Below are 18,296 nucleotides of genomic sequence, written 5' to 3'. Positions count from 1 at the left end.
GCGCATGTTATGTAGGCATTTTGCACTAAGCTAGCTAATTGTTGACAGCATGTTTTTTCATGAATTTCCTCCCTCATGTTGCAAGACTTTCATTGTATTATTATAAATAAGTATCTTCAATTCTATTCAGAATAGAGAATAGTTACCTTACCAGAGAACAGCGATTCAATTCGACTTCGTGAACACATAATTACATGTATAAGCGTTGCAGCTGGGCAAGTCATTTCCATGACTTTTTAAGAAACTAACTTGTGTTGATCTCCTGCAAGATCTTAAGGCACTTGTGAGGAATCCTATTATGATAATCGGACGACATAACAAGACATAACATCTAGGGCGATACTGTAACACATGCAAGTTACTTGGAACTTCATTTCTGAAGAACTTTGATAGTGTCTATCTATCATCCCTAAGATACATCCAGGAAAGTATAAATCCTCCGAGGTTATTGTGTTTGAATTTCACAACCAACAAAAAGATATAACACGGAAATTAGCCAAAAAAAAACTATAATAAGTGTCATGAGCTCTCCTCAAAATAACTGAGATCGTTCAATGGTCATGGTATGTCTTTCACATGCCAGTCTATCAGACCGATTCTCCCTCTTCCCTCGCTGCAATAAAACCAAACGTTATCAGAAAATATACACATTCCCGAGACAGATGATTATGTCAGACTCGGCAACATTGCTCTTCCCCACTCATTACAGGGGCCTTCAGTTGTTGCTTATTGTTTCTCTCGTCTCTTTCATTGCCACACATCCTGAGTCTCAAGCAGATTTCTTTCCAGTTTCCAACTTTGAAAAGTTCAGGATATTTTTCAACTTGCAACCTCAACAATATCAGCTTCATTATCGCTGTAATCCGCCCAACACTTGCTTGGTTTCTTCTCAATTGGCAAGCTATCACAAGTTTCTATTGCTACAACAGTACCACTAGTCTCTGGGAGCTCGGCAGGATTTTCTTCTATTTCGGGATTCACATCTTCTTCTTGATGTTCTTTCTCACCTGACTGGTTTTCAACTCCTACTTCAATTGCAGAAGTTTCAACACCATTCTCTGCTTCAACTTCACTCTTGTTTTCAACCCGAACATCAACAGAAACTAACATGGGTGTCTCTACTGAACTGACTGGAGAGGCTGGAAATTCATTTTGAGTTGCTTGAATACCGTTCAATAATGCTGGATAACCATTTGGTGACACGGGAACACTGGTTGGGGAAATGGGGAAGCCATTTGGAGATACTGGCATACCATTCGTGGTAGCCATATAACCATTTTGCAGCATTGAATAGCCATCGGGAACCCAAGGTTGGCCAGGCACAAATTCAGCAGCATGTGGGTTCATTATTCTAGGAGGGCTGAAATGATTCCCATCCCCTGTATGCTCACCATTGTTGAAGGTCGGCTTGTTACGAGGGATGCGATTTCCAGATCTGTTAAAACCACCAGACAGCCTCGGACCATATGGAACCCTAGCTGTTACTGACTGATGAGGTGATCTGCGAACAGGATTGACATTAAGCATTGGAGGAATATTCACTGGTGAAGGAAGAAGTCCTCCATGATCTTTGAATCCTGGAATGGTAACTGAGCCAAAAACTGGAATTGTGGATGGGTTAAATGGTGGTGCAGCCGCAGAAAGTTTCTTGGTTGTCTCCTTACCAGTTTCTGTTTCGTCTTGCTTTCCTCCTTCAGTCGACAATGCCTTAGCATTTGTATTGTCACTAGATGGATCCAGAGTATTCACATCTTCTACCTCTTCATTTGAGATTGAAGCATCTTTTTCCATCAAACCAGAATTTTCAGTTGAAGTAGATTGAGGTTCCATATCAGGGGAAGCTGCTGGGAAACCATCTGATACTCGTGTTTCTGGCACTTCAGTTGGGGAAGAGATGGTATTTGAATCCTTGGAAGTATCCAAATTCTCATTACCCGAGAATGAAATATTTCCAGCTTCTGAGGTATTAACTTTAACAGCAACTATTTTAATTTCAGCACCATTGTCCTCTTTATCAGTGCGATCCTCAACAGCAGACTTCTTTCCTTCGAGTTGCTCTGTCGCCACCAAACCCCGTACTTCTGTTTCTTTCTTTTGATCGACATGACTTTTCATTCCCTCTGAAGCTGGAAGATGTTTCACTGCTTCAGGTTTCAGAAAGTTTTCTACCTCTGCAGCTTTTAATGTTGTCACCTCTCCTGATGTGACATCAGTTGCAGATGTCTCATTGCTACCCTGACTACTTGGTCCCATTGGAAGATTTCCTTTCGGCAACTGTTCTGCTACTGCTTTCACAATTGTCCCAGGAGGAGCCAAAGCAACTTCTTTATAGGAAAAGATTTTTCCAGCTGACTGCACGCTGATTGGACTTGCTGTTGGGGCTGCTTTGGCAACTTGCTCAGTTGAGGCAGGGGTAGCTGGGGCTGATTTAGGGATACTTGATTTCTCTGCTCCACCAGTGGAGGCACCAGAATTATTTACTTTTGTACTGAAGCTGGCACTCTTGACAAACTTTTTAGGAACAGGAACTGTCAGTCCAGTGGAAGCTGCAGGATCATTCGGTGATGTTTTAGGGGATGCAAAATGGTTAGGCTTTCCTCGGAATCTTGATGACTGGGGTAAATTCATGAAGTTAGTATTCAATTTGGCTAGGCTTGGCCTCCTTGAACCAGAAGATTTGCGACTTGTAGGTGAACGACCTTTAGGAACAGCTTCTTGCCATCCTTCATCTGAGTCTTCCTCTTGGGTCTTATCATCAGTCTTCAACAATGACTGATCTGGAAGACCAGAATCAGATTTTTCATTCCCAGGCTCTGCAAATTGAGTTTCAGATTTGTTTTCCTTATCACTTGAATTTTCAGCAATTGGATAAGTTGGTGACAATATTTCATCCTTCTGGTATTCATCCGAGACTGTCTCCCCATTTTGGCCTGGTTTGCCTTTAACCTGCATGATGAAAAGAAAACTTCAGCCATTATTTCAGAAAAGAGAAAAGTTAATATCAGTAGCATAAGCAAAAATATGCAGGTACAAGAGTTTATGACCTTTGCACGAGCTTTCTTTTGTGCTTCTCTTGCTTTCATATCTGCATCTGGTGTTATATAATCCAAAAGATCTGATACACTGATCCAATACAAGAAAATATTGCATAGAGTTGTTATTAACACATGATATCAAGGAATTCAGTACAAAAAGAAAAGAAAACTTGCTACCATGGACCATTATAAAGAGAATATTAGATGTCTGCTGATTGTTACCTTAAATGACCTTTACTGGAGATCGAGGCATCTGGCTTTGGAGTACCGTTGCGCGCGGCTTCTTGCTGCTCCAGAGCCTTTGACTCAAAATATTCAAGCCATGCAGCTGCATCCTGTAAAAGCCATCGTGTACAGATATAAGGAACAAGAATCACAGGAAAATATGAGATTTGACTATTGAAAATTGAAATATTAAACTTCATACTACCTGAGTGCGTAGATCCTCAGGTCCAAGTTTGGCCTGCAGTATTTGCAGAGTAGTCTGTTCATGCTGAACACTTAAGGAGTAAACTTCCATCAATGACAGAGCAATTGCTATGGCATGGTAGCTGGCAGCAGTCTGAAGAAGCCAGAAACGCGTTAAGACATGACAATGCAAGCTATTACCTTCATTAAAAAGTGGACATGTGCATACATGCACACACACAATTGGCAAGGGGTTGGATTCAAGAGGCAGGATTTCTGGATTTGTATATTCAATGTTTAATCTAGACATACCTTTTGAAATGTTATTGGTTTTTCAAACGAGTAAATCTGTTTTAGTCATAGATCCACTACTGCCTCTCAAGTCTCAGCCCTTCTAGTTGCCCCACTTTATAATTCTGGATTGTTTAATTTGGTTGCGTCTAAAGATATCCAAATCAACCAAGGATATCAAAGTTGAGAGAATAGCGAGTTCAATGATGGTAATATCATTTATTGAAATTCTAACTCTAGTCAGGCCCTTAACATTTTTAACACAACTATTGAATCAGTTTAACCTTCTTGTTTCATTTTCTAGGTATTAATTATTTTGAGTAGTGAAGGCTATCTGTAAATCACGGAAGAAAGACCATAATAACTTATGCTGTATAAGGAAAACAAACATTTTCTTGACCAAGCCTTGAAAGTCAGCCAAAAAGTAAGAAGCAGCCAATATAAGGAAGAGCTGGCTTGCCAACAGTAACTGGTGTGTATAGTACAAATTGGAGAGGATGATTATGCATTTCAGATTTTGTAGTATATAATTACTATTTTCTATTTTTTGCTTCTGATTGAAGGCTGTATGAATAACCAAACTGTTAAAGTTTTCTTATTGAGAGAGGAGAGGAGGAAAGAACTTGCCTGTATATGATCCGCTCCAAGAAGTCTCTGGTTACACTTTAGAGCCTCGTGAAGGTACCTAAGAGCAACATGCACGTTCCCTAATCCTTCTTCCATCATTGCTACATTGATATACGTCGCAGCAGTATTTGGATGAGATGGCCCGCACGTTAGATGCAAAAGATATAGTGCACGATTGACATACCTGGAAAAGCAAAAAGGTAGCCATTAGGGCATTTCCCTTGATACTGGTTATAACTCCTGAAAGAATTAACTATATTTCATTCTTATAGATATACTGCCTGCCCCACTCCAGCACCATAATTTTATTTTATTTTATCACAGGTTGGCATCAGATTCTTTGTTTTTCCAGCACAGTGTGTGTGAAAAATTCCTAAAATTCCTTTCTAAGACCCCCTTTTTGATGTGAAAGCTATTTGTCTCGATGTTGGTGTTTTGGTTTTCCTTGAGAGCATTTCAGAAACCTCCTATGAGATAATTAATTTTAACTAGTAAGGAATAATGGAAGCCCCAAATAACATGATCTTTTATTTGACAATTATATTTTCTTTCCACGATTTAAATAGATAGAAGTCCCTCTTGCCTTTAACTAAGGAGTTTATCTATTGTCCTACCAGTGAATAAAGTGAGACAAGCTTGAATTCTACACGCTAAGAACCTCAATAAAATTTTATACTCATCACATAGCACCATACAGTAGCCCATAGCACCACATAAAGCTATGAAAAAGTAGAGAGGATAGCCATTGTGGGACCAGAGTGAGGTAGAAAATTATTTTTTGGTTAGGAAAATATGAAAACGTACTTCAAGGCCAATTCCGTATGTTGAAGACGATAGTAAAAGACAGCCAGATCCCCGTAACTTTTCATTGTATCAGGATGATCAAGTCCAAGCTCCCTCTCATTAATATCCAATGCTTTTTGTTGATAAATGGTAGCCTAAATAAAGTGGAGGAGGTCAGAACAGAAAATCACTACACCAATTAGATGACAAGCAGAAATATATTAAAACATGTAATGGTGCGCTTGAATCTTGAATCTTGAAGGTACTACTTCAAAAAAAGTACAGCATACCCTATTTGTTATGGAAACTGCTCCCTTTACAAGTTTTACCTCACATGTGAAACTGCTACTTTACTCGATTCAGATTGTACTTAAGATACAAAAGAATTTCGAACTTTAATTGCTCTCTCCTTTTGGATTTCATGGACTTCATTCAAGTTGTCTTCTTTATTTATATTACTGTTTCAAATCCCCCCCCGCAGTAGCTAGGATAATCATGTAAAGAAGTATGGGAGTGAATTCTCCCTTTATCTAATTGTGATTCTCCATAAACAACACAAAATACCTAATGAAGAACATGGAAACGCACACCAGTATAGAACTATAGATAGAGTATTAGAGATCAGTATAGAACTCGGAGGTTCTTGATTTTTGGTAATTGCACAATGAAACACATTAACCTCATAATAAAAATATCAATCACATAAAAGCATAAAGTATTTACCAAACCTTCAGGAATCAAATAGCAATCTTGTTCTTTTACATACTGTAAACACTCTAAACTGTTTATATTCAAGCTCTTTAGGACTCATAGCTACGCTTAGATCTTTTTCAAAGTCAAACTCAGAGTATCATGTCAAGACAGGCATCACGAGGTGAGGTATCCATGACAACTAAACATGTATTAAGATTTCTAACCAAACTTAACTCCCAACTATTCTTCTTTCTCAGAGTTTAATTTGTATCCTTCTATTATTTCTTTTGCTTATCATCTTGAATCCATTTGTTTATGCAAAGAAAATTCAATATCCTTGATATATGTAGAAAAGCCAAGTGACAAGATAGTCCTTCTTCCACGTATAACAAAACTGAGCAAAATTGTGCTCATTATTAAACATGTGATCATCAACATGCCAAACAAACCAAACCAATTAAAAAAGGAGAAAATTGATGTTCAAATCATTTTGAGAAAGACAAAGAAGACATTAACTATAAATTCCACTATCTTGAGTTTCCCGAAAGTTTAAATAACAAGATACATGCTGCTGCTACTTATTGTTTGGCATTCAGTGGATGTATAGAAGTTCTAAAACATATTAAAGCTCGTACCTGATTAAAATCCCCAGTATGGTAGAGAACTACAGCCAGAAGACTGTACGCTCCCGCAGTCATTCGATGGTAAGGGCCACAGACTGACACGAGTTTTGACAGTGCCTTCAAAATTCAATATCACATATATGTTTACATTACTGGTTTTACAAATTGATAAGAGTAAGAAGTCATCTCCACAAGAAAAGTTATAATGTACCTTAGTTCCATAGTTTACAGCATCCTCCAATTTACCTTTATCTAAGGAAGTTTTGGATGATTCTAGCAGGGTACGTCCATCCGCAGATGAACATGCAACATGCTATAGGAGAAGTATATTGTCAGATACTACAAGAAAAATGAAAGTTTTAAAACTAGTTACTAGTATCTTTACCTTGTATACGGGGACCATGCTTATAATATCAGACCTCTTGAAAGGAGAAGCATTGTCCATATCATAGTCCCTGGGAAGAAGCTCAAGGCCAACCTGACAGAAGATGACTTCACTTGTAAACTTAAGATGGATTATTATACGCACTGTGAGGCCTCTCAAGCAGTAGCAGAAGGGTCATATATTCAAACCTTGTGGGACAGTCCACGAAGAATGGCAAACTTTCTCAGATCCTGGTAGCTCTCATGCTTCCACTGCCACCCAAACCTCTTTCCAACGAAGGTTTCCACCCACTTACACTTTAGTTTCTCATCATTTATGATATCTGAGTCCTCAGTTTCAGTTGAAGGCGTTCCTAACAATATATTTAGACATGATGCAATGCAAGCAGCCAAGTCAGCAACATCATTAACTGATGCCACAACAGCTTGTAAAATGTGCTTGTAGGCTCGGACAATCATTTCATGTATACATAGTGATTGCACGTGAGGGAGCTTGTCTGCAAGTTCAACCTAGAATGATAGAAGAAAAGAAAAAAATAATAAAGCTTCTGAATCCAGCTACATAGATAAGCCAGCTCTGATAGCATTAACAAAAGATTTTATTGTTTGGAATAGAAAATAACAAGACAGAACTTTCACAAAAAGTAAATTACCACGCGCCCCAAAGAACGCATCTGCAAACCCCGTGTATGCATAAAATCTGTCAATGTTCTTCCATCAACTGGTGAAAGTTCCAGGGAGCCAAAATCTGCCACCTAAGATATTGAAGCCACATGAAACACTCATGTTAACACTGAAACATCTCAGGATTCAAAAAAGAAATGTCAATTATCAAAAAACTAACCAGTTTTGGAAGAGCAGTGTCAGCATAGTATTTATATGCCATTTCAATCAACTCATCAGGTGTCTGCAAAATCAACATAACCACAGCAAATATGAATTTGAATATGATTGATTGATAAAATCAGAATACTGGAGGTTCCTCTTCTCAACAAGATAAATAAGCAATTATCACAATGATAATTATAAATAATTAATGTTAAATATTTAGCATTAAATATAAGCAAGTAAATATAGAAGTTCAAGACTCCCTGAAGATCAACTCTTGAAGAAATGAGTTAGTTATTTAAGTCTAGAAAAATACACAGAACAAAATTAAGCAGATGGATTTTCTCCTTGGCAATTAGTAAACAAACCTTGAGGTGAAGACGGGTTTCTGATTCTCTAAGTCGCAGATATGCTGCTTCAGGAAGCAGCTTTTTCCATATAACTTTCATTTCCTCATCTTTTTTCTCCAATTCCTCCTGATTAGTGCTATCAGGTTTCTTGCTCATGTCAAGGTTGTTACCAGCATAAACATCCTTTCCCTCTTCAGTTTTGCCGGTTTTGACATCAGTTTTCTTCTTTATCTCCCTTAACAATGCACCTTGCTTTCCAAGCCCCTTGACAGCAGGCTCAGGATTAGTTTCTTCATTTTTCTTAGCCTCAGTTTTCCCCGCAGCTTGATTTTGCAAATGTTGAACCCAACATGCTCCTAGCTCCCATCTGATAGATTTCGTGTATCTACTGGATTCTTCCTGTAGCTTCAACAAACTATCCTCTAGTATTTTCCTCACCAAAGACCTGGCAGAGTGTAAACTTTCGAGATCTCCACCTTGTAGTCGCTGGAGTGTATTGGATGACTGGGGTGTCGATGACTTATGCAATAGCATCCTCATGCTGAAAAGTAATTTAAAGAAAATGACAATTAACAACTGAGGATGCTCTTATGGAACAATGGATTTTATTATAAGCCATCGAAGCGTAATTTCTCTGGATAGTGGGTCTGTTTGAGTACAATTGCATACACATATCCATGTGTCATTAAGAAACAGAGAAGAGTTAAGAGAAAACTGATCTGATTTACGAGGATTCAACAAATAAGCAGTTCATTAGGACTAAAACATGAATAAATGCGTGTCCTCAACAGCAATAAAGCGTTTGAAAAGAACTGACCTATTAACATTTAAGGCATTGGCGCCTCCTTCAGGGTGATCCTCAATGGAAATGTCCTGGGGAATAGGATCCCCTTCGCAGTTCACCTCAGAAGAAACTTTAACAACAGCTGTGAAGCCACAATGTCGAACAACCACTACACCTAAAGTGGGAGTATCCTACAAGATCATAAGTCCACTTCAGCAACTCATACAACTACTTCAGGAAAAACATAATGAGCAAATGTAGCAATTAGACTACTCACATGAACAGTTGCACTTTCATCAGCAGTTATTCCCTTAAGTAAATTTCTCCGAGCTAGTTCTTCCTGTGACACTCCAAGAACCTGACACCCATCATTTTTATAATCCAACTTGGAGCTAGCATCTGACACATCTCTCGTAATGATAATAATCAAATCTCCAACTCTTTCCTCATGCAAAAACGACTTCACAGTATCACTTAAAAAGCACTGATTTTCAATGATACTTTTGATTGCTGCAACAGCTTTAAAAACAGAAACATCGACAAATAAACTATGGAGTAGAAAGGCTTTCCGGTCCCGAATTTGCCTTTCTTCTGCTGTTTTACAAGGCATTGTTGCCAAAATCGCAAACTCCTTCGCCCATGGCCTGTCATCATGTTTCCCATCTCTTCCTTGCCCTCCCCCATTACCTCCCCAATTCTCATCCTCCACAGGAAGTGGAGGAAAAACAGAAGGATTATCAGCAACAAGCGGTGGAACAACCCACGAGTTCGCTCGAAAACCATAAGGAAGGTTACCAAACTGAAACAAACAATTAACATAAAATACAAAATTAACAATCAAACATCTCTTATAGTCATATTAAAACCTAAGAGCTAAAGAGAAGGGAAGGCTTACTTTATTATGCTCAGTGAAAGCTTTCATAAGAGCTTTGTATGCCTAAAACAAAAAATTATGGCTTCAAAAACACCACCAGTGACTAACTTTGATTTTCATAGTAAAAATAAAGCGAAAACACACAAACGACATGTCAGTTTGGAATTAGAACTTACAGAATCAAAAACTCTGCTAATCTGCTGCAACAAACTAACCAAAGAGTGGCAAAGAAGAAGGCGTTTTCCAGCTGGATAAAATCCTTTTCGCGAAGCCACAATTGTCATTGGCTTCCCACTGCAAACCCTAACCTGAATTTTTCCATTTCCAAAAATATTCCTTAATTTTAAACCAAAACCACTAAAAATCATACTATTCATAAAAAGCAAAAACTCTCACGTCTATCTGGAAGAAATCATCTTCCGTTTTATCTTCAAGGAAAGGACGACTCGATCTCCTGATATCTGAAATCAACAAAATTCAAAAAAAAAATTATATTAAAAAATCGTATGTTTTTGCATAATTGTAGTTGTTATTATTATAATGAAAATGAAAGCTGACATTGAACCGGCGGCGTGAGGTGCGAGAAAGAGAAGAATTCATAAAACTGGCCAAGCCGTGGCGGCGGGCACATGGAAACAGCCGCATCCGCTTTCTCCATCGCGTCCGTACAAGCATCCTTGCCACTCTTGTTCACGATTTTCTTGTTATCTCCGCCCGTCTCAGTCGAACAAGACTCCTTTGAACCTCCGGTTCGACCCGGTGTTTTTGTCGGAGAAGTGGAAGAGGCGCCAAATGAGGTGGTGCAGGCGACGATGTCGAGGAGTCGGTGGATGTGAGCTATGGATTGTTCTTCTGTGTAGTCCTCTGCAACAGAAATTTTGAATTCTCGTTAAGCAACAAATCGGGGTTGTTTGGGTAGCAGTACGCTGTTGGTGGTGCTTAGTGAGATAGAGTGGGTGTTGAATTTTTGACCGTTGATATGAGAAGCTTACCTTCTGTAATGGTGAGGTGGCAGGGTTTGAGCAAGATGATGTCCACTGAATCTTTGAGTCTGGGTCCCCGCACCTGTGAGTGTGGTAGGAGTCAATGAGTTTGAGGGAAAAAGAGCCGTTAGCACTCCAATTATTGTTTTTTTTTTAATATATTAAAACATTTTAAAAAATATATATTTTTTATATTAATTAAAAATACCTAAAAAAATGAATTTAAAGTTAAAAATTCACAAAAAAAAATTAGTGTGGGGTTAAGAGTGTAAATTAATTAAAATAGAAGGGCTAGTTACCTCGTGAGATAAGGAGAAATTGGTCAAGTGGCATGTCTCGACATTCACACCCAAAAGCTTTCTTACATCCAAGATCCTGTCCGTGGAGATGCCCTACAAATATATGGAACAAAAAAAAGGCCTTACAAACCAAGCAGAAAAAATAGAAAATGTATAATAATAAAACAGGAGTACTATCGAAATATATACCTACCAAAAACAACAAAACAAATATGAAAAAGCAGAAAAAAATTAATAATTAATTTGACAAAAGAAATTATATTTTTTTTGGATCAATAGAGATATATTATTCTTAAAGTCAATATAACTTAATTAATTTTGAACAGTTTTTTCTTTAATTTTTATATTATTTAATTAAAAACTCAACAACAAAAAAACTATGAAAGTATTAACTCCAAAATTTCTAAAACTTAAACTCTTAAATCTTATGCTAATATCACCAGTTAAGAAAAGTAGTTCAAAGGGTTGAGTTTTGGAATTAATGAAGAAAAACTATAACGACAGGGAGGGAATACTAGCTAGGAAAGTACATTTACCTTGAGAGACACTTGAGAATCGTCCGGCGTTTCAACGGTGACTTCTATGACAGTAGGCAAAACTGTACATTCCATACAAAATCAGCAAGACCCAGATTCAGCATTCTCAAAATAAATAAATAAATGACAATAATTCAGTCCATCGACTTGCTCGCATTCATATCATATGCATACACACACAGAATGTTTTTATCTAAGCAATCTAGCTAAAAGGTCCAATTGGTTGCAGAAAGGATAAGAAAATGGAAAAGAAAATTTGTGAGCCATACATTTTCGATCTTATAATAAAGTCAATAAGATAAAAAGATAGCCATTGAGCATAACACACGCACGCATAAGAGTTGGATTTTCACTTTTGAAAAGAGAAAAGACATGGAAGTGGAAAGGAAATATACATGTAGATATATAGAGAAGAAGAAGAAGAAGAAGAAGAAAGTAATATGATGACTGATGCAATGAATATATATATATGATAGAATTAATAAACCTTTTTCTTCCTTCTTCTTTTTCTCTCCTTTAGCTTTATGAGGCTTGGCCTTTCCAGTCTTGGGAGCCATATCGTTGTTGCGAATGAAGGAAAAGAAATATGTTTTGATTGGTTATATAAGAACTACTCCTTCAATTGACGATAAAAACTATATCCCAGATTGAATTTATCGACTAAACTTCTCTGCATGGAAAAAAAAATTACAGAATCTTTCGTCGAACACTCATAAGAAAAAACCCCAAGGAATTAAGAAACAAATATATGTGTAGCAAGGACAGTAAGCACCAAGAAAACAAAATAATAATGCAAAAGTGCAAGATTTCTTATTCTTTTTTAATAAACAGAGGGATAATTAAAGGAGGGGAGATAAGCTAGCTAGCAAGCATGCGTAACCAGTTCATAGCTCAAGCAAGAAGCTGCTTTTATATGGTGAGGAGAAGGATGGGGACAGATAGAGTAGAAGAAAAGAGAGGGAACTGAATTGAAGTTTGTGTAGGATATTGGTGAGCATAATAAAATCTTAAAGTGAAAGGAAAACTTGGGACATGGGCTAATTAAGGAGAATATGAGAGAACGAGAGAGACTGCTACTGGGAAGAGGATATAAAGAGAGAGAGAGAGAGAGAGGGCTTGAGAGGTGGATAGGATAAGGTAAGCCAAGTTCTTTCTTGTACACAAGCGAGCGTAGCACTAGAATGTAAGGTAAACCATTTCAGGCCTCTCATTTTTCTCTTTCTTTATAACTTGCCTCATCGCTTCCCTGCCATCAGAACCCTTTTTCACTCGTTCTACGTACTGTGCAAGTTTGTCACTGTAAAGAGTTAATTTAATTATGGATCGTCATCTTTCTAGATTTTACTTGCTGGCATGACAGTTTGGAACCTATAAACGTGTGCCAAGTGTGTAGGAACATATCTTGTTGAAGTTGTAGCTAAGAGTTGGGCTGTGTTTGGTGCTAGCATACTGGTCTAAGCAAGGAAAAATGGGTTTTCCATGGAGTTGATATTTTACTCGTAGAAAATATTTTCTTGTGCCCATGTATGGTGAAATTCTTACTTAATACCAATTCTTTCTACGTTCAATTTAATGGTTGAGGAATGATAGGGTGACAGGTGGACTGAACCAATTTCTTTTTATTACCAAAATCTTATTATTTTGCAAAATAAAATAAAATCAGATGTATGTTGTCTAGAAGGTGGTGGGTGCCCCAGAGCCCAACAAGTTTGGTGCTCTTCGTTCCCCATTGGGGCTTATATATAATTCTTATCAGGCCACAGGTTTTAAGGAACGGTGGATTCAGGTATGCGAACAGCATGCAGCTCCTCAAGTGGCACTGAAGCAACATCAGGAGTTTCTGGACAGTTACAGACATCTGTCTGCTGCCCCTCAAAGAGCACCTCAGCTGGCTCTGCATGCGGTTAAATTGATTCTGATGGGGCCGCGGATAAGAAAAATCGAAAGGCCAGTGTTGATGCTGTCGGTAGTAATAGTGATTGGTATTATGGTAAATATTGTTTTAAAAAAATATTTTTTATTTAAAAATATATTAAAAAAATATTATATTAAAAAATTTTCAAAAATATTTGAAGGAATTCTTTTTAAAGCCAAAAACCTCTCATGTTTCTCATAAACATGTGGCTCACAATCAAAAATTGATAAATATAAATAGAAATATTTTATATTAAAAAATTTCCAAAAATATTTGAAGGGATTCTTTTTAAAGGCCAGAAAAACCTCTCATGTTTCTCATAAACTTGTGGCTCACAATTAAAAATTGATAAATAAAAATAGAAATATTAACAGAAACAATCCCATCAATAAATAAAATTTACAAACAAAATATTATCTCATTATGTCCTCAGTGTTATACATTAGAGGTGAGCAAAAAAACCAACAAACTAATTAAATTTAGAAAATCAAAACAATCCAATCATAAAAAAAATTAATTAAATTGATTAGAATATTTAAAAAATCAATTCAAATTGGTTTCGATTTCATAATTTTGAAATCAAAAAACTGATCGAATCGATCTAGTTTATATAAGAAATAAACCAAACCGAAAAAATCAAACTGAACCAAAAAGAACCTATTAGAAGCTCTAAAAAATGCCCAGAAGACAATATAATTTTCAGTTTTTAATATAAAATAATCAAACCGAATTGAAACTGGTCAGTTAGGTTTTGGTTTTTAATTTAAAATAACCAAACCAAACCAAATCAGTCACTTCAGTTTGGTTTTAGTTTTTTTATATATTTTACAAAATTTCAATTTGGTTGTGTATATAGGTAAAAACCGAACCGAAAATATTCACCTCTAGTGTATACTGACATAAATTTTTCTTTGGTGTATACCAGGGAATTACAATATAAAAAGAAGGAATAAAAAGAATAATCATTGTTACAGATGGTTTTAGCAATGAAATAAACTCATCGTTAATATTCATTGATATTATTTAAGTTATGATTTAGCAACCTCCCCCGATCTTCTTCTTTTTCTTCTTCTTCTTCTATGCGAATAATAGAAATCTCTTTTATTTCATCACAAATCAAACTCTCATCACAAATCAAACTCTCATCACCACAAATTCAGTTATTCCAACACTCAGTCTATCAACATCCCTGTTGTGGTTAGCTTTTTTCTAGAATTCCCTACGTCAAGTAAGTAAAACTACCTTTTTTATTACTAATTTTTTAAAATGTTAATTTTTTGACATTTTGATATAGTATACGTAGTTTGTTTGTGTGTTTACCTGTTTTATAACTCTTTCTCATAGAAATTTGTTGTATAAATGTATGATTTGTAAATATTATGGTTTTTTAAGATTTTAAAAAATTATATTTGTTTGTAATTTAATGAAATTAATTTTAATTTTGAAACTAAGATGTTTTCTAATGAAATAAATAATGTCTTATTTAATAGGTATGTTTTATATTTTATCAATTTTATTGTTAAGTTGAAAATTTCAATATATATGGCGAGATTTATTTTGTAGAAAATTGATAATCATTTAAAGGTGCTATTAAAATAAATTAAATAAATTTGAGTTAAACCAATATTAGCTAATTTATGTAGTTCATACTAGATAAGTTATTCATGCATTGTCGTGGGCTACTTTTAGAAACGCGTGCTACTTTTAATTGTAAGACAATTAAAAAAAAAAGAGCTTTTTAAGCATGCAATTAAGAACAGATAACATTAAAAGGTATATGATTTGACTTTTAAACAACAAATAAATAACATATAAAGAACTTGTTTAAATTGACTTGAATTTCATATAAGAATCAAATTATAAAATGTAAAAATATATTAATATAACATAAGTATTATTTGACCAACTCAAAAAAAAAAGTGGCATGATTAATAATAAGATTATGGAAGCCTAACTTTTAGGTGAGAAGTGAAGTACGAGCAACTATTGGTCATTAAAGAGTAACAAATGCTTGTCAACTTTTTGTTGCTACAAGAACTTGAATAACTTAATTAAGTATCTGAAAAAATATTTTATATATTCATCTATATATCTAGACCTAATATATAAAATGAGCATGGTATATACCTCAAACACCAGCCTTAAAAGATAAATTCCCTCTCAAGAAAAAACAACCTAAGAGTACTTAAAGCCTTTAAACTTTTTTGAGTAAACATTGGCTAAATAGTTTTCTCCACAAGATTCAGCATATACATATATATAGCGAAAGAACTTATAGATATAAATCGAAAAACTTATGCACACATCTAATTAAACAATCTAATAATCATTGTATAAAGTAATGAAAAAAATACATCAACAAGAAACAAAAATGAAATTGAGAAAATCAAGAGACAAATAAAGATCAAGATATCTAATATTTCAACATTGGTAATTTACATGGTTATATTTAATGAATTCCTCTATCAAAATAAATTTGTAATAAAAAAACATATAAAGTTTATAATAAAAACCAACACACACAAAAACTGCCCTAAAATCTAAAATCCATCCAAAATAAAAATTCTTCTCAAGCTTAGAATTCTTGCTTTAGGTGTTTTCAAAGTAATTAAAAAAATCTAACATAACCCCCTTTATCTTGGAACCTTTTGACACAAAAATCAATTGTTTTGGTGCCCGGAATCTTCCTTAATTGCCATTTTCTCTTTCTAGGCTAGAATTCAGCGACTCCCTCTCTTTCCTTCCAACATAAAAGGATTGGAAAAAAAAAATGAAGTTAGGTACCAAAATGCATTGTCTTGAAATTCAAGGAATTGATCACCTAATATCTAAAAAATATAGAGGACTAAAATGAATGTTACAATAAAACTTGCAACCCACCCCTCATGTTACCTAAGAGTTTTACTTCAGTCCTTTAGCTTTTAATTCAATCCTCCCTCCTAAAAAAATATGTAATTATAGGCTAATTTGGATTCAAATAGGTTAAATCACACAAAAGAAAAGTTCAAAGACCAAAATGAAAATTATCAAAAAAATACATTGTTTTAATCCACAATGAATTACGAGAGAATGTACATTATTTTTATGACAGTAAAAGACTAATGCATTTTAGTTTTTGTTATAATAAATAATTAATTCATGTTGTCTTCAGTATTCTATATGTGTTTGGTATAAGTAATAAATAATTATTTTTGGATGTATTGAATTTTACTTGAAAGATTGCACATGATAAATTATTGTAATAGAGTTAAGGTTTTTATTAATTATGTATTATGTAATATGAGAAATATTAGTAGAGATGATATTAGATATCATATAAGAGGTATCAAAATAAAAAAAAATTATGTATTTTTTAGCACAAAGACTTAATGTTATTATGCACCAGGATTTATTAATACTTTGTAAACAACTTTTCATTAGTTCAATCCTAAAGGTCTTAAAAAACAAGTTTTGGACCTAAACGCAAGGCATGAGACCTTGCACAAGCAATGCACCTCAACTCAAATGCTAGGCATGCAACCTAGTGTCCTTGGATATAGAAAACACACTTAAACATAAGCGCTAAACAGCACACCTAACACTCGTGAGTTCAAGCACCTCACTTGCACCAACCATGAGATGCATACCTAACTCTACCTAGACATTGCCTTGTGGTCTAAACCCAACACTTAGACCCCTAAGATTTTTTACTAACCCAAGTTTTTTAGCCTAGATCCTACTTTATTTACACATCTAGGTATCTTTCATGGCTTGCTATATTTTAATCTTATTAATACATATATAAGGGTATTTATCCCTCATTAATTTTTATGTAAAAGACATTTATCTTTCATTAATGTTATAAATATGAAATGATTTTCTAACCCCCTTCCTCAAGTATAAGGATAAGGTTTAAGGAGTATAAATACTTCTTGGACAACGTATATAAAAGGTTTATAATTTTCATTATCAGCATGCACATATTATTTTCTTATGTGACATTTATTTTCATACCAAAACAAAATAAAAAAAATGTTATTCTTAGAATTTAATATTATTTTTATATTTATTATACTCTTTATATAAAGATATTAACTTAAATATTTAACTATTTCCAAATCCTTGGAATGTTTTGCAAGTATTAAGATTCTTAGATCAAGTTATCACCTTCCTTTTCTATAGAGAATGGATCTAACAGAATAAACATTTTATTTAGTCCATTATTTAACCACTAGAAATCCTTATTCCTAAACCCTTTGAGTTTTGAAACATCGCAAATACATAGAAAGTTATTATGGTTTGGCTTCATTTAATAACTTTCTAAGTTAGTATAGCAGTTTATTCAAAAATCAAATGAATTACTATAACTCACACTTAGATATATCTAATCTACAAAATTCAAATTACTATTCTAATTTCTGGATAGGTTGTAGGGCAAAATTAACTAGTTGATGTAGTAATTTTTTAACTTACTCAATCCCTACTGATGTTGTTTGGATACTCATTACCAAAATTAATTCTTAAAAAAACTTATTATATAAGTTACCAAGTTGTGTGTTCTCAAATTGTCAATATCAATTCAACGTATCGTGTGTCACTAATTGTGATTAAAGTTTCAAAAATAATGTCACAATTAAGTGTTTTTATTTTACTTTCTGCACATTACATTACAATTATATAATATATCAAAGGATTTAAGAAAAGGAACGATGTGTTCTGTATTTTTTTCTCCCTACCAATCAAGAATTCATATGAATAAACCATCTAGGTGGTGGCCAAGTGGTAAAGACTTGGGACTAAGGGGTTTGCTCCCTCTGTGGTCTCAGGTTCGAGTCCTTGGTTGCTCATATGATGGCCACTGGAGGCTTACATGGTCGTTAACTTCAGGGCCCGTGGGATTAGTC

The 18,296-nt window shown here is 34.9% G+C and overlaps 1 protein-coding gene across 1 annotated transcript; it reads right to left on the bottom strand.

The window, feature by feature from the left end:
• Window positions 1-339: 339 nt before the first annotated feature.
• LOC105116541 (clustered mitochondria protein-like) lies at window positions 340-12,626 on the bottom strand. Its single transcript, XM_011013949.1, has 23 exons — window positions 11,986-12,626; window positions 11,499-11,560; window positions 10,963-11,055; window positions 10,673-10,745; window positions 10,239-10,544; window positions 10,077-10,141; window positions 9,857-9,988; window positions 9,702-9,743; window positions 9,084-9,605; window positions 8,840-8,997; window positions 8,041-8,563; window positions 7,689-7,751; window positions 7,498-7,599; window positions 7,034-7,354; window positions 6,846-6,938; window positions 6,672-6,773; window positions 6,473-6,577; window positions 5,166-5,299; window positions 4,362-4,545; window positions 3,466-3,597; window positions 3,258-3,370; window positions 3,045-3,123; window positions 340-2,946 (listed from the first exon to the last, which is right to left on the bottom strand). Exons 1-23 carry the CDS (start codon window positions 12,053-12,055, stop codon window positions 820-822), a joined length of 5,601 nt encoding a protein of 1,866 aa, XP_011012251.1. The 5' UTR covers window positions 12,056-12,626; the 3' UTR covers window positions 340-819.
• Window positions 12,627-18,296: the final 5,670 nt, after the last annotated feature.

This window comes from Populus euphratica, unplaced genomic scaffold (genome assembly GCF_000495115.2).
Source record: "Populus euphratica unplaced genomic scaffold, PopEup_1.0 scaffold980.1, whole genome shotgun sequence".
Taxonomy (NCBI): domain Eukaryota; kingdom Viridiplantae; phylum Streptophyta; class Magnoliopsida; order Malpighiales; family Salicaceae; genus Populus; species Populus euphratica.
The sequence above is the reverse complement of the archived record's forward strand: the minus strand, read 5'-3'. Positions and strand labels throughout refer to the sequence as shown.